The sequence below is a fragment of the Melanotaenia boesemani genome, chromosome 4 (assembly GCF_017639745.1).
Source record: "Melanotaenia boesemani isolate fMelBoe1 chromosome 4, fMelBoe1.pri, whole genome shotgun sequence".
NCBI classification, from domain to species: domain Eukaryota; kingdom Metazoa; phylum Chordata; class Actinopteri; order Atheriniformes; family Melanotaeniidae; genus Melanotaenia; species Melanotaenia boesemani.
Genome location: NC_055685.1, coordinates 13863721 through 13886261, shown reverse-complemented (window position 1 = coordinate 13886261; position 22541 = coordinate 13863721). Strand labels below are relative to the sequence as shown.

General features: G+C 38.1%; 1 protein-coding gene across 1 annotated transcript; it reads right to left on the bottom strand.

Annotated features, from left to right (window-relative positions):
- Positions 1-1774: 1774 nt before the first annotated feature.
- Positions 1775-11894, bottom strand: LOC121638869 (choline transporter-like protein 1). The gene is made up of 16 exons (XM_041983908.1): positions 11654-11894; positions 11332-11418; positions 9779-9921; positions 9114-9250; positions 7679-7772; positions 7080-7249; positions 6295-6384; positions 6071-6213; positions 5604-5790; positions 4644-4812; positions 4375-4531; positions 4206-4289; positions 3854-3991; positions 3323-3559; positions 2910-2984; positions 1775-2248 (listed from the first exon to the last, which is right to left on the bottom strand). Exons 1-16 carry the CDS (start codon positions 11675-11677, stop codon positions 2225-2227), a joined length of 1959 nt encoding a protein of 652 aa, XP_041839842.1. The 5' UTR covers positions 11678-11894; the 3' UTR covers positions 1775-2224.
- Positions 11895-22541: the final 10647 nt, after the last annotated feature.

The window sequence follows — 22541 nt, the reverse complement described above, 5'->3', positions numbered from 1 at the left end:
ATGGTCTGCTAAGAGCATCTATACACCACTGTATCATCACATAGCAATTAGTTTGCTGCTGTATTAAATAAGATCTGAAGCAGTCTTTTTTTTTTATCATTTAAAGGCCTTATTTTGTTTCAGTGTCGGCAGCATTACTGGGGCCTCTTCACATCATTTAATTCTAGTTTGTGTAGGAAATGTTGGCATAAACTAAAAATGCTTGAGCTGAGCTTTCAGCTGCTGAAGAGGCAGAAAGTCTCACTTTAATGGTTACATTGATGTTGGTCATTACATACTCTGCTAAACACACACACGTAGCAGCTGGCTGTGCCTGTGTCAGCACAACCAATAGATTTAAGTATAGAAAGTTGACAGGACATGTCTAATGGCAGTTGACAATAACCCACTAAGTAAGGTAAAGTTTGGGTCAAGAAGCAAATGATTGTCTTGTACACTCTAATTCTTATCCATACAGCCATATCTCTATTTCCCTCTTTTATTCTCATCCACTGGCTATGAGCTTCCAGTAATGGCTGATGTGCTGCATTTACAGAAATCATCTTGGGGTGACTCATTGGCTGCCCATCGAGCCATGTTCCTCTGGATTCCTGTGTTTTATGGAGGTGGACAGCAGTGCGCAGAGAGCTTTCCCATCAATAACTACTAACTGCTTAGTGGTTTAATTCTTGGCCATCCAACACTGGAATGGAAGGGATGAAACACTATTGTATTGATCAATAGAGCGAGGAGACACTGATGGGAAGCAGATTTATGGGCCAGTGTTTTACTTCCACAGAAAATTCTCATCTACAAAGTGTTATAACTTTAGTATTTTGAATAAGGGAAATGTGAATTCTATAGTTTAATCTAGTCGTGACTAATCTCTGTGCTATATCTTTAAAAGATGCAAACAGCTTCATTAAGGCCTTTTTTTTACAATAATAATAATAAATAAAAATCAATTCAGTCCTTAAGTGTGAACTGACTCAAAAGTGATGAGAGGTTAGGATGTCAGCATAATTTATTTATTTTTTTTTATTTTTTTTTGGCCATTTAACAGAACATAATCCGATGAGTTGCAAATCATGCTAAAGCATTTTAGAGGAAATGCTGCCCTCTGGTGGTTAAACATAGTCAATACAGCTGAAGATTAATTTGAAGCACAGCAACATTGAATTCCCTTTTTTATGTTTATAATAAATATCAATAGATTTCAACGGCTGTGTAATTGCATGCATACATTTCATTTGGGGATAATAAAAGAGAACAAGAACCCACAATCTGATATATTCTTTTGTACTTAAAATCTAAAAACATGTTAGTTCTTCTCATGTTTTGTTATTGTCTCACACTTCTGCTTTACAAATACGCGTCTTGAATATTTCCTTTGTGTCTTTTCAAATAAAATACTTTTCATTGGTGTGTAAATAATTAAATTCTGTATTTATGTTTATCTTACCTAGCTACCCAGCAAGCAAGATAAAAATCTATGTATACATACAAACAATGCAACACAGATCGGGATCGAGGAAGTACCAGTGACATCTTCAAAACTTGTTCACAGAATGACTGTTATCAGTTGCACAGCATTTAACTCAACTTTGACCAAAACTATACATGTAGCTGGACATAATCTGTTGCATCGAGTTCCCCAAAATGCCAGCACCAAGACACACCAAAATGTCTCAAATCCAAGGTTACAGTTTTAACCTTTACAATGTAGGCACCAAATGTGACAAAAGTAAGTTTGACAGATGCTTTTCATACATGTACAAAAAAAAATCACATTAAATACTATTTAGATACAAAAAACTTTAATAAGTCATTTACAACTTGTTTTCTTGAAAAACAGACAAATATGAAATCAATGGTTAGCCACTTCTTTTAAAATATACACAGAACCAAACAAACTGCACACCTTTAAAAATGTTTAAACTGCAAGAATTATTAACAATACACTTAAATGGAAGTCTCAGATAAACAGAAAAACAACAATAAACAACAACGCCATCATTTTCATCACAAAACAACTGCTACACATGTTTCACCATAATCTATTAATGTCTAAATTTAATAACATTTTCTCTTAGAAACTGAACGCTTAGTGAGACTCATGCTGCAACTGTTCAAAACGTCTGTACATAGTAAATTATATTACTGATATTCTTGAGTTTAATGCTGGTAAAGTGAGTTACATTGAGTGTTTTCAAGCAGTTTTAAGTGTTTTTTCTCTGATGCTTGGTCAAGCTACAGTTCCTCCACCCCTCTGCAAGATAAAAAATAAATATATCAAAATCCACCTTGATACAATCACACACAAGTATTATTTTACTTCTTTTTTTTTTTTTTTTTGCTAACTTAAAGGTCCCATATTATACATTTTTTTCAACAATTTCATGTGGGTGTCAGAGGTTGAACAACATTATTTTCAAAGTGTATTACCCCAAATTCAGCCTTGGTCCTTAATTTCAGCCATTCCAAATGTGGCTCTAGTGAGCTCTAATAAGAACGGGCTGTTTCTGTGTCTGAACATTTAAATGTTCATGAGTGGTGCCTGTCCATGCCCACTCCACCCGCCTCTCTGGGAGAGGCTCCGGCTTTGGCTGGTGTCCGCTCTGTGATTTTAGAGGGCAGGCTCAGCTAGCGGGTCAATGACAGTATCCACTACCGGGGGCAGTGGCTATTTCCCTTCGTGAGGTCACAAAGGAAAAGATCTCAGATTCACCCGTTTGAGCACACATTCGCTAAAAAGTTGAGCAAGCAAGTAAGAGAGGAGACAGATTTTTCTCATTTTTGGGCCTCATACACAGGCTATGAGGACACATATGACCATTAGAAAACCTTCAAAAAGTAAATTTAGCATAATATGCGACCTTTAAACATTTTAAACCACAATAGACAGTAAAGTGAAAGACTTTTCAACTCACCATGGACTTCATTTCCCGGCCGTCTCCGTCAGTTGGCTGGTACCGACCCATTTTCTTACTGTTCTCAACAAATTCCTGAGAGAGTAAACAGTTATTTTAGAATATATTTACTTATTTAAGTTATTTGTTTAATTATTTTAATATGGTTCTTGTAAACAGGTAATAAGACTAATTGTAAAGAGTAAGACTGGGACTTGGAGTGAAAAATATCTCCACATTTGTATCTTAAATGTCAAATTTTAACTTACCTTTTCCCCTACATATACTCAGTTATTCATAAATAAATTCTCCCCGAAAAATCTTATAGACAGTATTCATGATTAGCTGGAAGCTTCCGCTCAAGTATGTCTTTCCACTGAAGCCTGGAATTACCATGACAACAATGTCTATACACATATCAACTCCCATCTCACCATTAAGGTCTTGTCCATGTAGTACTCGCGTCCAGGACTGCCATCATTATACTTTGTATCCACAGCAAAGCAGAGGAAGAGGACATCGACCACGTTTTCAAACACAGAAAGGAAACAATGGGCCACGAGGAAAGCGAAGAGACACACGATGAGGAGAGGAAGCACCCACACAGTATAGTCCCTCTGGTAGTTTAAAGCCAAAATGCCAGCAAAAGCTGTACACGACACTATGAGGACCTGAGGACATAGACACAAAACTTCTTAGAAAACATTAAACTGCTTAAGGTGGCAACATAAACAGGAAAAAAAAATATATATATAATTGTGATTTGGAGGAAGCAGGTGCAAGCTGTAAACACAATCCTGACTAACTGTATCACTACCCTTTAAAGTAATGTGTTAACCTTTTCACATTTCATGCTGTGCAATCTTGAATAGAAATGCATAGTTTTGCTAGTTCCAGTATATTTTCCCAGTTTTTCCTTAGAACATCCCAACAGAACACACAGTAAGAACTGTATGAGTATATACCTTTCCCAGGAAGAGGACAAAGTCGCCCACGGTGTTAATGGCTGCCACTCGGAGTGCATTCTCCACCAGGATGACAAAAGCATCGCGGGCTGAGGTACAGAAACTAGTGCTGTTGATGGCTGTTGCTGTATAAGCATTCTAAAATAATTAGCAGACATGGAAAATGATAGAAGATGACAGTTGAAACATGTCAGGTATGTTACAACATCCTACTATTATCATGTGAATAGAAGAAAAGAAAAACATATCAGTAAGATAAGAAAACAAAATGTAAATCTTTGAGTTACACACATGGAAAATGTTTGGGAACTTGTACACACTGTGTTCACAACACTTACGTGTGATTACTTACTTGATTTAAGTATGCTAAACACTTCTCCAGACACCACAAACAGCAGACACAGGCTTTAAGCATGCATCGGGCGCAGGCATTTTCCTGTCAGAAATACAGAAATTTACACAAACGAAACAATCTCAACAACAAACATTTTTTAGGCTTAAATCTATAATTCACAGCTCACTTTTCCTTTGAGTTGGCTGTGAATGTACATTAGGATGAGACGAGGGATCTTGACAAGTGTGATGATGAAGGAGCCCTTGGCCAGAGTACCCAGGTGGTAGCGGATGGTCCGTACCGTGGAAGAAAGGATGGGGGTAACTGGCATCTGGGACTTGTTCCTTAAATAAATCATGCAGGGAGAGAAGAAGTAATGAAAACAAAATGGCATAAAAAAAAAAACATAACAGCAAATATAACACGGAAAGAAAGGCTGAGCTACTTTATTGTTACCTAGTGAAATAGTAAGTGACCACAGCTCCAGCGATGGTCATCTGCTGGAAAGCAAGAATGAACTCGCTCACCCAGATGAGGCCAACAGCGTGATACCACACCATATACTGAAGAGGCCCTTGCATTTCATATTCAACAACACCTGTGGAGTTGTTCTTTACTGGTGTCCCTGCAACGACAAACAAACAAGAGTTTGGATTAGATGTTTCTGTTCAGTGCTTTACAAGAAAAAAAATAAATAAATAAAACCTTTTGCATATGCAGAAGTCTACTCTATACATCTTTGCTTTTTTGGTTTTGTTTTTGCACCATGCATGCAAAATGACGTTCTTTTGACAATTATTTATTACTTTGTCTTCATGAGCTTGAAATGTGGCAGCATAATTTATGAGTTCCCTTCTCATGCTGAGCTCATTTTCTAAATCAAATTGAGTAGCATTTCCTTTTTAATAGAGGTTTTTCCAACTCATTGAATATAAGGGATAATTACATTTGCAATAAAGCAAATTTACTTAGACTGAATAATTTAATGGAAAAATTAGCAGCAATTAGTTTTCATTGCTGGAGAATTATTTCAACAAAAAGATCATAAATCATTATGAGACATTTTCATTAAGGCTCAGCACACCCAAACAGGGAAGAAAAGTGTCCTTTTTATTTTAATACTACTTCATAATCAAGAGAAGCGGGAGATGAAAAGAAAAGTGCTTCTTATACCACATCCTCCACATCACAAGACTGGCACAAGATTCTGAATGTATGTGGGAGTTCAGTCATGCCATGAAACTCAGACCAAATGTCACAGACTTAATTATTCTGTTTGTTTGGGGATTGTACCACTGACCAATCAGATCTGTTGAGCAGATACACACTGATGAGCATTCAGAGTAGTGAATAATGCCAAACATTCACACAGACAACATGGCAATACCACTGTTCCCCACAAGGTTTCCTCCTAACCTGAGGTCCCGAGGAAGAGAAGCACAGCTATCCAGTAAACCCAGAAGAGCATGAGGCAGAGGAAGGTCCAGAAAGGCTGCAGGACGAGCAGGGGGAGGTGGATGAACACTTTACCAGCCACATGGAACAGAGAGATGGTGAGAGCCACACGCTTTCTCATGAAGAACATCACCAAGAGGAGTATGACCTGAAAGATTAAACAAGCTCTGTGGTAGCTTCATGCAATCATTTAGCATTTCTTGACATGCCAGGAAAAGAAAAGATATTTTATTATTATTATTATTATTATTGCCAAAGTGCTGCACAAAGCAAAGCAGATAAAATGTCTAGGCCATCATTAAAATAAAATAAACCAATATACATTATAATACAAAATACAAGAATAAAATAAAATAACATTAAAATAACACATGCAGATAATGTTATCTTCTCATCCCTACGTACAGCCCCTGAGCATGCAGACATACCGTGAAAACAGTAGCACCAATTGAGTACACAAGCAAGGCTTTAACATTGTCTGTGGCCACTTCCTTTCCAAATACTGATGTGGCATTACTTTCCAGGGCTTTCCTGTGATCTGCGTAGAGCCACCAGAGGACTCCCGTCCCACCTATAAAAAGGATATATTTCTAAGAACAACAGCGTACTGTAGCCTTCTCTCTGTGGAATGTGACAGAAAACAGCACGTTACCTAAAGAGCCGATGATTACCAGAACTGTGAGAATCCACACCAGGACTTTGGAGATGTAACGAATAACCACCATCATGATCATAGAGAGAACTGCAACACAGAAATAAAACCCACAGTGCATCATGTTACTATAGCAAACATTATATAGGTGTGGAAAAAGTCGAGTCAAGCTGCTGTACTTGCTTGTGTTATTCTATGGCCGGGTAAAACGTGGCTAGATAAAAATATTACCACATGCAGTGTGTTGTACTGTTGTATTAGTTTGATATTCATATCTTTGGAAAAGAGAAACATAAAAGAGTGAATGACAAACATCTCTCATATCCCTGAAAAAAAGAAAAGAAAAAGAAAAAAAATGTCTTTCCAAGAATAAATCAATCCCAAAACCCAGACCAGTTGGATTAAATAACTAAGATTAAAGACGTTTAAAGCTGACATGGGATCTGTTGTATCTCTTCTGCTGTACCAATGGTGGGGGGTGGGGGGTGGGGTCTTGGAGCAGACCTTAAATGATTGCCTGCAGGCTGAAACTTCAGAGGATATGATGTCTGTAACCACTCAGACATTTCCTGTTTTTTTTTTTTTTTTTTTTTTTTTTCATTCAAATGACAAAAATAGCTCCCCTTTAGTTTCCTTCCTACTCAATCTGCAGTGGGGCAGCAGAAATCAAATTAGATAGCAGTGGTGTTTTCTTTATATGAAAACAAGTAATCCGAAAAATATGTAAATATCTTATGATAGATGCTGTTTGTGTTGCATACAGTAGGTGGAAGAAAGTGCGATACCTAAAGCTAGAACACAAAGACCCATGATGATCTCCTTGCTGGCCATCACTCCTGCGATGACTCGACGCAGCACAGTGTTGTCACTGACAAACATGATGAAGGCCTGCGCAAAGTCGGCATAGCAGCTGATGTCCGTGGGAATACAGCGGTGGAACACCGGCACAGGCTTACTGAAAACAGTGAAAAGATAAACGATGCTAGTTCACTTATTTTGAGAGAAACGTCTAAACAGCAGGACACGATGGATGTGTAAAAGACTACATATGGATTTATGTGGATTACCCTTAAGGTCCTACAGAGCAATCTCTAAAACAATGACTGAGAAAAAAAATGTAAAATATACATTAAAATTAATCCAAAGTTCTTCCTATAAATACAAGATATGAACATGCTACTTACTGTGTTGGTTTTAAGATTCTGCACCCACAGATTTCACTATAACCTTCTGAAGTCCTAATAGATAGCTAGCTATGCTTTACTGATCCAGTGAGGGACATATTTGTATTTGAATGGTACCAGACATTACTTGCAATCTACTGTCCTGGGCTAAAGTCCTGCACTAGACCCTAACCAATAAATGTATGGAATTTATTAATTACCTTGGAAGAGAAGGAAGTTTTGGACATTTGGTGAATCTGTCTGGATGGCTTACATATCTTGTAGGAGAAATATCGTAGGAGCAGAGGTCAGAGCCTAAAAGCAGAAAGAAAAAGCAACAATTTGATTAAACTTTAGAACCAAATATGTTCCATTAATTAGTGAAATAAACAAACAAAAAACCCAGATTAGTACATAGGATTATTTTTCCTTTATGTTAGGTTACACGCTGGCTGTGTGTATATTATTATTGCTTAAGCTAAGAAGCAACCCAAGTGGCTAGAAGTTCATTGATGTGAACACACTAGCTCACATCCTATGGTACTGCCCCAAAATACAAAGCTTCTGGTCACAACCACAGCTGCATTCAGAGAGTAACTGACCAAGAGGTTTCCTTTGAATTCGTTTAGTATTGCTGGGCTGAGAAACAGAATCCTTCATTATGGATTCATTGAACAATATCAACTCATGTGCCAGCAATCACTGGCTGGCATAATCTCAATCACATCAGCATCCATCACCCTGATGGGTGAAAGAGACCTGCCAATGGTCCATAAAGACCAACATTTGGCTCAAATTCCTCCTTATATAACAATAAATTAGATTTCTATGGTGCTTTTCAAGGCTTCCAAAGCTCTTTACATTGAACCCATTATTCAATCGCTCCTTTTTCATACTCATATACTACTACATTGCTCATGCAATGTGAATGTGTTTCGTCTTATAATGAATCACATTCATTTTATCTTATAAAAAAACACACTTATTGTTTAGGCTCATGAGAGCATCATAGCTAAACTTGACAAATATTGCTATCTGAATGCTAACAATATTAAAGAGTTACAGAGTGGAGGATGATGGTGTGTCTATGACAACTACAGGACACATAAAGCAGCAGCAAATAGTTTATAAACTTCTCTGCAGTTGTATATATTCTTATTGTATTAACAAATACAAGTTAATACACATCATACCCACAACACGCCATATATGTAGTGGATAACATTGATCATCTCATTGGCAGCAATATTCTGCTGGGAAATCTTGGACAAACATATCAGGTGGTAACAGAAGTCCCTGAGTTCAGCAACAACAACTACATCACCTGTTACACTGTAAAAACTGACCAGTATCAGCTCATGGAAGATGACAAAGAGCCCACAAGCGGACCAACTCCCAGATTCTCAGTCCAATGGAACATTCCTGAGATGTCTCCAAGAAATACCATCCTACAGCCTAAAGGATCTAAATGACACCAGCGGAAACTTCTACATGTTCCCATGTCCTGACAGATCAAAGTTGTCTTTGGCATAACAATGTGGACCAGGTTAGTTTTAGCACTATGATATTTCATGTGTGAGCTTAGTGATAAGTAGCAGTTAAAGTAACCAAGATCAATTTTTCCTGGAAATGTTTCCACCTGTAAGGTTTTCTCACCATTATTAAGAGAAAACTGCTTCAAATCATTGTATGTCGTCAGTTCAGTAGCTGGACATGTGGAGACGCAGAGGGCAATGGATTTTATCTTCCTGTTGATGAAGTCAAGGTTGCAAGGGTCTAGAAAGAAAACATACCTGAACAAAGAAGAAAATAGTAGGACAACATTTAAATGGCAGATTTAAGGAACGTGCTGTACTGCCACACCCATACAATCCAAAATAAGAAACCCCATGAAAATCTCTGTTTGCCAATGAGGACATTTTAGTCTAGGCAGAAAACTTAAAATGGTGACATTTGCTACCCCCGTCTAACAAATCCTTCTTTGTTGCTGAAACGCCTTTTATTCAAAGCCCCCATGGGCAATCAGCCCATCAATGAAGCATGACCCATTGTTTCAGAAAAACTGAGCCTTCAGCCTCTGCTGATGGAGAGCTCCAGACCAAAAGAAGGAATACAAATCAAAGTCAAATGGTAAAAACATCACATCAACTAAGATTTTCTTCAGTCATATAAAAGGATATATGTCAGTGAGATCTGTTATGCATCTGAGAATGTGATACGCTTTAGCTGTAGAGCACAGTGCTGCCATTAGGCTGAGTATCTGAGAAAGTATGACTAAAATGTGAGCAGACTTCAGCGCTACCTCATCTGTAAAAACTTACTTTTTGTCCCTCATGTCCCGGCCACTGAGGGGTACACCCTCTATTTTGGTGTTGTTGCGACCACAGGTGTTGCCATAACTGTCATATCCTGAGATTAGCCTGGTGGCACCTCCTATGGCAATGGCAAAGCCACAAATACATGCCTGCAAATCACACAGATTAAACTTATTATGAATTGTACAAAGACTTAAATTCTTCTTCGGGTGATCGTGTCATGATAGATTGCAATACCATTTATGCTGTCAGCTAGCAGGATAAAGCAGCTACCTTAACTAAGAAAATAATAAAGTTACCACCAAGTCTCCAGTTTCTCTTGAAAGCAACAGCTTTTCAAAGTGTGTCTTCACCCTTTCAGTTTTTTTTTTCTTAAATGATAGTATTAGGTTTGTTTATGGTGACCTAAAGTTTTGTAGATTAAAATCCAAAAGCAATACAGCCAGCTATATTTCTAAAAAAAAAATGTCTGAGTGACTAATGATGAGCATGTCCACGCACTGAGCTTCAATCAAGTGATAGTGAGAAAACATTAAACAATAATGTGACTTTTGTCACTTTTAAAAACGCACGTTCAAGTGACCCAGCTACACTAGAGCTGCAGCGGCTGTTTAAAATGGAAAATACCTAAAGAAGTCCCTTCTGGGCTGCTGTAGTAACATTTCATTTCAAGTTTCCATAGTTCTTCTAAAAATATAGGCTAGTTTGCTCATAATTGGAAAAAAGTCCATTACAAGCCATGCTGCAAGGAACCATTGCATCCTTGTAGCATTTCCTAACTTGTGCAATACAGAGACAGCTGGCGCTATTTTGACTAAAAATAACACCAAATGAATCCTAAAAGCACATCTAACACAGCAGTTCCTCTTAAGTTAGGAAATTCCATCAACACAATATACGTTGGCGAAGTTGTCCAGTCCGTATTCTAATAGTTTTGAACCAATTTGAATGGCAAAGTGAAACAGGACTAAACGTCTGTTTTGGTCCAGCATCTGGTCTCCTCAGTTGCAGGGTTTTTATGTACAGTGACAAACACGACCCCGTCACAACAACTGTGCTTCAAAATTCAATGCTTACTGTGAAGAAAATATCGATTTGCATTGCTTGTTCTTTTTTGCATTTTACTATGCATCCAAACTGTTTTGAATTTTCTGTTGCCATTTTTTGGCACTGTTATAACACCCTATTTATTGTAATTATTGTGTTAAAAACATTGTTTAGCACAATACAAAACTCTAAAAACAGCATAAAACTGAATAAAAGTTGAAATGATATCTGTTTAAGACAGTTTCAGCTAAACTTAGGTTAACTGAAGGAAACTGTTGCCATTAAAGGGGTGTTTCACTCATCTGTAGCTCATCAGCTGACTAAAGCAACATGAAAGCAAAGAACAGATGATTAGTTTAGTCAAATAGAGCCAAACAGCAGCAGAACAATAAAACCCAACATTGCTAAGTTTGTGTTTAATTTAGCTTTTCAACGACATACAACAAGAAACACAACTTGAAAAACAGGTTCAAAACATGGACACCTAAACAGAACAAAAACACTAAACTTACCATCCCAATACAAAACAGCGTAAATATGATGAGCCATAGGATATCTGTGCAGCTGCGCTCCTCCAGCGGTTTCCAGTCACGTTTGCTCTGCCAAGGCATAAATAACACACAGGAGCTGTTATCCTCGACTTGGTTTTGACGGAAAGCGGTCTGAAATAGCTGCCCCAATGCGACTCCCAACAGCGCAGACACACAAATAAGCGAGTTGCCGTACAAACAAGAAGCCGCTACTGGGGAAGACGTGACGTTACGTTGTATACAAATTGTAATCTTAACACAATGAAAGAAACCATTATCACCATCAGACTTTTAGCTAACTTACCTCTGCGCTGTTACAACAACCCATGATGACCTAGAATATAACTAAAGCGAAAACAAACTTAAGATTCTTTACTTTTTAAGTCTTGTTGCTTCCGCTGATTTTTCCCTTCTCTTAATCTATATTTTGTTTATGCAAGCAAAACAAGGACAGATTTGTTTATGTCCTCGTTATTTCAATGGAAATCAACTACATTAAAAAGTCTTTGCAGCTTCAGGTAAACGCGGAAGAACTCAAATTACCTTCCCACCCCACTACAAAAAATGCAAGATACATTCAGGGACTATCAGAAATGTGTGTACTTCTGGTAGAACACTGCAAAGGAAATATTAAATGTTTCATTTCTCACGTTTAAAAATGCACAAGGGCAGTGCTTTTTTTTTTATACAAGCGCAAGATATATTCTTTCATTATTATTTTTTAAGAGCAATATCCGAGATAAACTATTTATTGAGCTATCTTCCAAATTTGTTGCCCCTTTTACTCGGTGTCCTCTGTGGAAACGTTCAGTTCCCGAGGAATAAAGGCGGAACAGTACCAAAACTATTCAGAAATAGTTGTTGGTTAGCATGATCTCATAAGACAATTATTATTTTTTTGGATATAAAATAACGAATGGTATACCATTATAAGTAAACCTTGTAACAGGGTGAGAAGCTTCTCATTGGCTAAATTTATTATTAGATCTGTTTAATTGATTTCCACGTAGATTCCAAGTTGAACGTGGAAAATTACATAGTGCTGTGAATGCAGCACTATGTAACGCTGTTCGCACGCGGTTACGCACGCATGGAGTTTGGCGCCGTTTGCTGGAATAAAGATGGAACTGTTGATTGTGAATAACTGGAAGAAAATAGTTGTGGCAATGTGTTTCACATGCCAGGAAGTTACAGTTAGTTTAACACTAGAAGTCCCAGGAATTTTGATATCTCCCTAAAGTCCCAGAGAAGGGTCGAAAGACCTTTAGTCCAAACTGACGACTCTGCTGGCAAAAATTAGCATCTCTTCATTTGTAAATGCAGCCATTACCTGAGGAATGCACCCATTGCATCCAGCCCCTCCTTGTTACCTTGAAACGTCTGGTAAATTCTGTGGCAGTGGGGGATGGTGGGCTGAGGGGGATAAATAGTAGCTAGCTTCACCTCCAACAAATAGAAGGAAGCAAAATGCAGAGGCGGCTTACAACTCAGCAGGCATTGGACCTGATCCTCAACGATACAAACCCTTGTGACTCAGATGGAGAAGAGATACAAATTCAGCTGGATTCGGACTCTGACTCTGAGCAGTCTTCAGGTAAGATTTGAAACTATTATTGAACTTTTTGGTATGACAAATTTCTTTCTTTCTGCTTTGTCCTGTACTGTGAGTTGCAACACTGGAATTTCTCCATTTTTGTACAAATAAAGGATTTTTTTAATCTTATTTCCAAAACATCCTATTTTCGTCCTCTGAAATTGTGAAATTGTTTACCTTGCAGATGATGAGACTGCTCCACTGCCAGAAAAGAGGGCTCGGTTGGGAAGTGAGAGGACAGAGATGGCTAAAGATGGCACAGTGTGGCATGAAGAACAGCTGGGGACATGTCTCAATTTCACCCCAATAGAACCATACGGCACAGATGGAGAGCCAACTGCTAAGGCCAGAAGAAGTATCCGGACTCGTCTTCAAAGCTTCTTCTGTTTTATAACACTTGAAATGCTTCGTAGCATTCAAGAATGGACCATTCAGCATGCACGGCAAAAGGAGCAGGCAGATTGGTTCATGAACCTCCCAGAACTAATGGCATTTATTGCAATTATTATCTTGCGGGGGGTGAAGAAAGTTCCATCACTACGTGACAATTGGTCAGCAGAGCTGGGAAACCCACGAATCATTGCTACTATGGCCCGAAACCGCTTCCAAAACATCATGCAACACCTACGCTTTGATAACATGTTCACACGCAGTGAGCGAGTGGAGACAAATAAGTTTGCTGCAATTTCTAATCTGTGGGAATCTTTTGTCAATAACTGCATCAGATCTTATAACCCTGGTCGACACATCACTATTGATGAACAGCTTTTCCCGACAAAGACTCGCTGCAGTTTTCTGCAGTACATTGCAACAAAACCGGACAAATTTGGCATAAAACCGGACAAATTTGGCATTAAGTTTTGGCTGGCTTGTGACTTGAAATCAAAGTACATTTGCAATATCCTGCCATATCTTGGCAAGGACCCCAGTAGTCCCAGTGGAGAGAGACTCTCTGAGAGTGTAGTGATGAGGCTGATGGAGCCGTTCATGGATAAGGGCAGAACTGTAACAACAGACAATTTTTTTACATCGCTGTCCCTTGCGCAACGACTGCTTAGCCGGAAAACCACCATCCTTGGCACAGTCAACAAGATTCGCCGGGAAATTCCTCAGTCAACTAGACAGAAGGACCACACTAAATTCACCACTCGAGTGTTTTCCACCACTGGTGCAACACTCACAGTATATGCGCCGAAACGGAAAAAGACTGTCTATCTTCTCAGCAGCATGCACAATGTGGTTGAGACTGAGAATACCACCAAAAGGAAGCCAAACACTGTCACACAATACAACACCACAAAGTGTGGTGTGGATGTGATGGACCAGATGGTGCGGGAGTACAGCGTGCGTGCAGGAACACGGAGATGGCCAGTCGCCGTGTTCTACAACATGATCGACATGGCGGCACTGAACGCTCATGTTCTTCATAAGGAATGCACCGGAGTGCAGGAGAGAAGAGTGGACTTCCTGGTTGAGCTCGCGAAAGAGTTGGCCAACTCTCATGTGAGTCAGAAGAAGGCACATAAGGAGCAACTGCTTCAGCAGCAACCTCCCACACCTAGCCCTGGGAAAAGGGCAAAATGTCAGGTCAACCATCGATGCAAGAACAATTGCGCAACTGTAAGATGTGTTGACTGCTACAAATACACATGTGGCAAATGCAGGATGGAGATACCATGGAAGTGCCAAGCATGTTTGGACTTAGCACAGACGGACTGCTGAAAGAGCAGAAAAGCCATTCACACAAGGGCATGCCACTGTAGCCTTGTGTAAATATTTGTGAAATTGTTTCATTACTTGCATTATTTTAACTGTTTTGTTGTTTTTTTTATGACAAAAATAAAAAGCATTGGAAAAAATTCACAGTTGTTCTTTTATATCTTTGTCATGTTGACATTTATGCCCTCTTGACTTAGACACTAATGCTTCTGGACATTTTACTCACAGACCCTGCCTGTACCACCACAATCAAAAAATGTTCATTTTAAATATTCAAAATTGTTCATTGCTTGGGCTTTTTGGACATAAGGTACATGAACATTGGGTTAGAAAGTTTGAAAAATTGGTCAAAAATTCTGAAAAATTTGTATTTTTTCATTTGTATGAAAAGAGGAGAGCTGGACCTTTTAAAGTGATTTTTAAAAAAAATATGAATTCATCATTTTGTCATATCATTCTAAATTGTTTGCTTTTTTATTGAAGGCCCACAATGATTATCTTTTTTTTTTCTTCTAAAAGCACACAAATGTGTCGAGGAGGTATATATCATATATCATATCAAATATATTTTTAATTATTTGAAATATACTAGAATGCAGGAAAACCTTTCTGAATCTGTTTGAGGTCTACTCCAATCTCATACTCAGGGGACCAAGCAGTGTCTCAAGCCAAGCTTTGGGCAAAAGTTGACAGTCCGGTTTCAAGAGTCTACAGTGTCTCCCCTAAGTATGCGCCCTCCTGGGGTGTGCCAGTAATTGACTCGTCTACAAACAAAAGAAGCTGTTCGCAGCTTAAGACAGGATTTTAGCTAAAATCCTACTGGTCAATCGACCCATCTCTGGGTTGTAAAGGTAGAAAGGTCCATTGACCCCTCTCTGGGACTTCTAGTGTTAAATGAGTAAAATAAACGTCGCTTGCCATAGTATTCAGCACGATAAGCGCGGACTGTTGCTCGCGGTCATTAGAGCCCTCGATATACTCAGAGTTGCGACCTCCGTTGACTTCGCTGTAAGGGCGGTCACGTGGGTCATGGAGCCATATATAGTTCCAAACAAACATTGGTGAGATATAAGTTAATTAGGAATAAAATGTAGGTGATTACAAGTCAGTTACTGGTGCATGTAACATGGAAAGCAAAAGGGGACAAGGCAGTTTTAATAAATATTTAGGATTTTTCAGCATTTTTCATACAAAATCAGCGTAAAGTTAGGCGTGTGTTCTTGAACTAACTTGTTTTATACTTGAACTGTGAAGGTTTGTTCACATTGATTAAACTGAGGTGTGGCATGACTTCCTATTAAAGTGTGTGTGTGTATATATATATATATATATATATATATATATATATATATATATATATATATATATATATATATATATATATATATATACATATATATCTGCTCTGCAAACAGCTGTGGGATGTCAATTGATCTCTTGAACATCAGTAGATCTTTGTCCTTTTTATGTTTTTTGGTGGTGCTTGCTCACCGTCAGTATGGTTGGACTCCATCAATATATTTTCACATTATTTTTTCAGCTTCAGATGCTGGCAAAGCGAGGTTGAACGATAGATGATGGTGTGGATTTTAAGAGCCCTTACTTGACCTCAATGACCAGAACAAGGTATGTTCTTAAAAAAAAAAAGTCAGATCTGTCTTTGCTAGCCAAACCATCCATTGATGTGTGAGTTGTTGTGTTTCCAGGAAGCAGATAAACTGTGAAAGAATTGGTTCAAGAGGTCATTGATTCCTACTTGTGTCAGATTGCAAATGACAATGTAATGGCAATAAATTAAAACTTTGTTTGCACTAGTGCATGCACATATGGCTTTATTTCTCCTGTCACAGATCAAGCATAACTAAAACATTTGCTTGCTTAAGCCCAAAACTGTAACTATGAGACCATGAAACTTAGTAAAAAAAAATAAAATAAAAATGGAAACGCACAAACATCTTTAAAATAACTATCCTCTACATCTTTGTAAAGGTAATGCCCAACAATAAGTCACCCAAAAGTTTGACAAAACACCAGGTGGACTCAGTCGATCTGTGGCAGGATCAGCACTAACACCTAACATCTCTAATGCACCTTTCAGTCAGGTCACCACATAAATCCCCTCCACATGTGCATACAGATCCAGCAGTTTTTCTCTTTTTGTTATATGGGAACGTGAAGCAATTGTTTAATATGTTCAACCACTGGACAACAGTATCCAGTGTGAAATGAGTTGAATTTGCTATGATATACTGTAGCTCATTCATCACATCCAGAGCAGCATGTTTTTACCATTATCTGGTAAACTCCTACTCTTGTAATGTTTCTGGATAATATAAATTATTTGCTATGTGGCTGATTTCACTTGACCTGTCAATGTTAACTAAATATCTGGCATGAATACTTTTCTCTGGATGTCTCTGTCCATTGCAGCAAAGTTTTGTGTTAAAACACAGATGATAATTTAACTAAATGGCTGTCTCCAGTGGGTTTGTTTATGATCTGTGGTTTTAACAGATAGCATAGCTGGGTGATTTCATGTTAAATGGTTCCAGATTTTTTTCTGCCATTTCCAAAGTGTTTTACTTACATGTTTCCTAACATACATATGTTTCTACTCCAGCTTTTCACTTTTACTTTCATTTTCATTTAAAGATAAAAATACTTCCAGACATCTGCTTTTGAACTTCAGCTTCTGTTACATCGATTCACCTGAGGTGTTGCATGACTTCATTTACTCTCGTCCAGCAACCAATGTCTCATGAGACTAACAAGGTTGCAGCTTTGTATGAAGGGAAATATATATTGATGGAAATTACCCCTTAGATTTTAAAAGTAGAAATCAATTTTAGTTGGAAAATATTTTTTAAAACCAGCCCTAAAGGTATTACAGCTCTTAATTCAAAACCAAAACATTTTATTAGCAGTTCTGACTCTGACAGAGTAATAGGGCAGATGTTGTGTTAGATTACATCATACCTAAAGTGTTAGTGAACATGGATGAGAGGAACTGCTCAGAGGTCTCTTTCATCATATGACGGAACAGTTCCTGGCCCTCTCATCTCCTGAATCTTGGTTTCCAGATATTCCCTGCTGATGCTGCTTTAGCAACAGTGTCCATGGACAACATTGACAAAACATGATTTTCTGGATCTGTACAAGAAGAATTAAAGCCAGCGCAGCATGTGTCCAGCAGAATTCGGGGTGATGAGTTGTAGTGCGTCAATGTCTTGGCCTGCTCAGGGTCTAGCATAAGATCCAGAGCCATTGCTGATAAACACTACAACGATAGAATAAGTATGTTTGTCTTTTCTCAGAAACTTCCAAGACTCAAGTTGCAAGCAAATGTGTTATTTTGTAACATGGAGCAGAGCAGTGATGAATTACTTTGCAGCTGTGAATCCTACAAAAGTTAGATACATTTAGTTATTATACTTTTTGTCATTTTGCTATGAAATGAACATTTGAATGAATGAAGATCATGTGTCTCTCTGCATGCATGCACATATTTAAGGGCCCAAAAAAATTGCAAATGTGCTCAGGAGCATGATGGTTTTACCATTTTAAGTAAATTATATGTATAAATGCAATCCAGCTGTTATAATTTTGCAAGACCTTGAGTCATATGATCCATATGATATACAGGTAAATTGTCAGACAATGGGGTGTATTTATTTTAACTGCATTAAGGTAAGACATATCATAAAAGGTGTGTTTTTGTCCATACTGTTATAACATTACTTCCAAAACAGGACATTAGCTTCTACAGGATAGAGCAGAAATGCTGTCATGAAATGTGAGACTGTAGGTGCGACGATCATTTCCAATTAATACATTTCTGTAACAGAACAAGGGTTGTAAAATTGTCACTAGGGCTGTAAAACGTGCAGTAAAGATTGTAGTAAAATATAGCCATTTACATGGGACAGTACTCATACTGTAGACCACAGCAGGAGTGACGAAGTTAATGTACATTTTTTGCTAGATTTGAAACTCTTATGAAACAAGTGGAAAAGTGACTTTTTTTCTAGTTTTGCAGTCATTTCAGAAAGTGTGTAACTTATTATTATATCAGATCCCTTTCAAGTGTTTGTAAAGAAGTTTTTCTGATCCCTAACTAACTGAATGTGGATGGGATCGCTGGTGTCCAAGTACCTCTTCAGTTTGCACCATATCAGAATTTGCCTGCTGTTAACTTTTCATGTTCAGCTGATGCCAAAACAGATGTATTTTCCACCTTTCTTTTGATGTTTGGTCATTTCATTTTATTGGATGATTTTCATGAAAAGAACTCCAAATATTTTTATACGTTCAGTTCATCTGTTAATTAGAATTCAATGCAAAAATCCTAGTAATTCCAGAGTAATTCAACTACGTCACCTGAGTTGAAGAGGAAACCTTCAATAGACATATATTTTTTTTCATATCCAGTGAAATATGCTGGAGGTTTTGCATTAAATCAGATATTTTCACATGTGAAAATTGCAGTGTCTGATGGTCTTAGCAAGTTGCTTTTAAATATCAGTAGAGTGTGCAAGACAGTGATGCTAAAATTGCATAGTAAAAATGCTGTTTATTCAGACAGAATAAAACATGCTCACTAACCCAAAGATGATGAGGAAAACTTTTACAGTGAATCGGTTCATGCATAAGAAGGTATTCTACATCATCTCAAATCCACATTAACAACCTATGTCACACTGATCTGTATGATTTGACTAACCAGCTGTACACATCCTCATGGGCAAACACTATCAAACAAAAATAATCATATCCTCTATTAAACTGTGCACGTGCTCATACACACAAACCCTCTTCAAAAAAAGATTTTATTATTTTAGTCTGTCATAGTTTTTTATCCTTCATAACATGTACTTCCTGTTCCCACGGTAACAGACCAAGCATGACCCATGATCAGTCCATGATGAGCGGCCAAGGCCCCCTCTGAGTCTCCCACGATGACTTCTTGTGGGTAGACCTGCACAAGCAAAGTGATTTAAAATCAAAAAGATGATTAAAGACTTTTTTTTTTTCAATTAAGAGAGCTTCTGTTGCTCTTAAGTGGCATTATCTATGTTGAGATGCTTCATTCAACAATATAACAGTTGCTCAAGTTCCCACCCAGGCCATGAACACAGTTATTAACCAACATGACTCCAGGCTTTTGAAAAGAGGTTGTAAACCACATGGCACAGCAAGTGACAGGGAAGGATCGCAGTGATCTTGGTAAGATCTGTTGATGTTATTTTTAGACACTCAGATGAGAATCTGGCATTTTGTTTAGTTTTCTTTTCAGTGTAAATAACCCCTTGAACCATTTTTGCAACTTCTAACTACTGGGCAACTGCATAAGGAAGGAAAAAAAGGGGAAAAAAACTGTTAATTAAAGAAGACTTAAAAAGGGTGCAACAAAATGTACTCAAAGCACTCTTTGTATATACAAGACTCACAATGACTCAGTTAAAGGAGGGATTTTTTTTTTTTTTTTTTACTTTGCTAGCGTCACCAACATTTTCCTTCATGGGCAGAGACTGTGTTCTTCAATGCCCTTGATTTAAACTGGGTTATTTTTCCAATAATAAACTATATCAGCGAGGAATGTGAGGTTGTTTCCTTTGGGCCCGCGCTGCTCCTCTTAAGAATTTGACGGATTCAACAGTGGGGGATTTTGAAGAGATTCATGAATGGTTCTTTCTTATGTGACTGCTGTAGACATGTGACCTACAATTTTGCATGGCTATGAGACTGTTCATGCTCATCCTCTCTAATATAGTAATTAGAACCTGATGAATATTCTGATAAATGACCTGTTGATCCCATACTGATATCAATGATATGTGTGTATTTTTTTCTTTCAGCCACAGTTATTATTTTTTTTTCTGTAGTCCAGGTGAGATTTTGTCAGCATCTAGTAGATAAAATGAAATTCAGGTCAGATATGTAACATTTCCCTTCTGTCAGCATGTGGTTTGTAGTTTTGATTAAAGTGTCTTGTCTTTCCTTTTACTGAATTTGAATAATTTTGATGATCATTTAACCTTCCCTCCACTCCCTCCATGAACTGTGGTTCATGACCAAATATCTACACAAGAATAAAGATAATTATTAGCCCCACTTTGTGCTTAATAACAAACATGATAATAAGCCTATACAGAACACTGAGCAGTTTTCTTGCCAGACGTCAGCAGTATCGTCATTATGGGCATGTTATGTTTTTAGCTGGAAGTGCAGTGCTTCTTAAATAACTGTGAATAACTGTAAATGACTTATTTACTGGGTTGATAAGTAATCAGTGTTGTTACAGCTTCATTTTGCTTTAATGCTTTACTGATGGATCAGAATGTAATATAGGCCAGCTGCCCTGTGGTTGGTCAAGACCGCTTGATTGGCGTGGAGAGGCATCGCCTTTTAAATTATTATGTCTGCATGAAATAATTAGTGGATAGCCTGAGTCCTACCCTGTGCCGCTCTTTGTACCTCAATCACCAGCTTTATCCACATGGAAGCTACTGTGACTGAATAAAATCTGTGTTTCATTACATTAGACTGACCGCAGCATGTGACATGATACAGAGGAGTCTTGTTGAACTTGGATGCTTCCCTTCCAATACCACAAGAGCCCATCTGTGTCCCCAGGGAGCCAACATTTATGGCAAGGCACAGTTTCCCACTGCAGACCCTAAGAAAAGACTCACCCAGAGCCTAACCTCACATCTGGATAACCCAGAGGTTAGAGGCCAGAGTTGTCAGGACACTGGAGGGGGCTTCATTCCAGTTTTCTCTTGTGGCTGGATTGTCCCAGTTGGTTTGATGCATTGCTTTTTTTTTTTTTTTTTTTTTGGTGCAGCCATTCTGATTTGTGTATTAAAGAGGTGTTTTTTTTTATATCTTCTAATATCATAAAGTGCATTTTAAATACATTTTTATATTGCTGAAAAAAGTGACTGAAGCTTCTAATAACACTAATTTCAGGAGGAGTTCAGGGTTCAGATCTGATGGTATGATCTTGTCTGCTACCTCAAGTGTATTTATGTACCACTTTGCAGTTTGTCTCTTCTAAAAGCCTCTGAGAAATGACTATATTTGGAAAATTCTCTCCAGTATTTTGGTCTTGAATATTTTTCTTTCTTTCTTTTTCCCCTTTGCCTCCCTTAAAAACCATGATATCAGGTTGATCATACTTGTAAAGTTGTTCCTTTGGTTCAACAACATTTTGTGGCATATTCAAGTGTTTGAGAACATTTTTAAACATATCCTTATATTATTTAAAGACTTTCATTTTTTCATTACTGCCAATGTGTTTAGTTAAGAATGCTTGTAGCATTACAAGATGACAAATTGAAAAAAAAAAAACAGGCTGTAGCTATAACTGCCAAAACATTAGAGCAGTCTCTCTTGGCTCACAGCCATGACTCTTACGATGCAGCCAGTCTGTTACTAATCAAAACCAACTGGTGGGAACGTTGCCCACTTCGCGAGCTGCAGAAGAAAAGAGAAAAGAAGGCTGAGGAGTGGAAAGAGAACCGTTTTGAGGAGAGGATAAATGCTGCTTTCTGAAACAGCTAGTAAAGAGCGTACATTGGAGGAGGGTGGGGTGAATAAATGTGTATAGTGTGCTTGGTGAGCTTTGAGACGGGGGATGGGGCTCTTAGGATGTGATTCATACTTCTTGTCAAAACCAATGGGGAGGGGACCTGATGAGAAGAAGGATAGCTCGGAGGAGAGAAGGGGTGGAGAGGGGAAAAGAAAACCCAGCCCCTCTTACACCACCCCGACTCTTCGGCATTCAGCCTCAGCAGAAAACCAAATGTGATCAAGATGGAAGTTGTCTATGGACATTTTACTGCTTCCCGGCTTTCTGCTTGCCTATGGAGGCTTCACC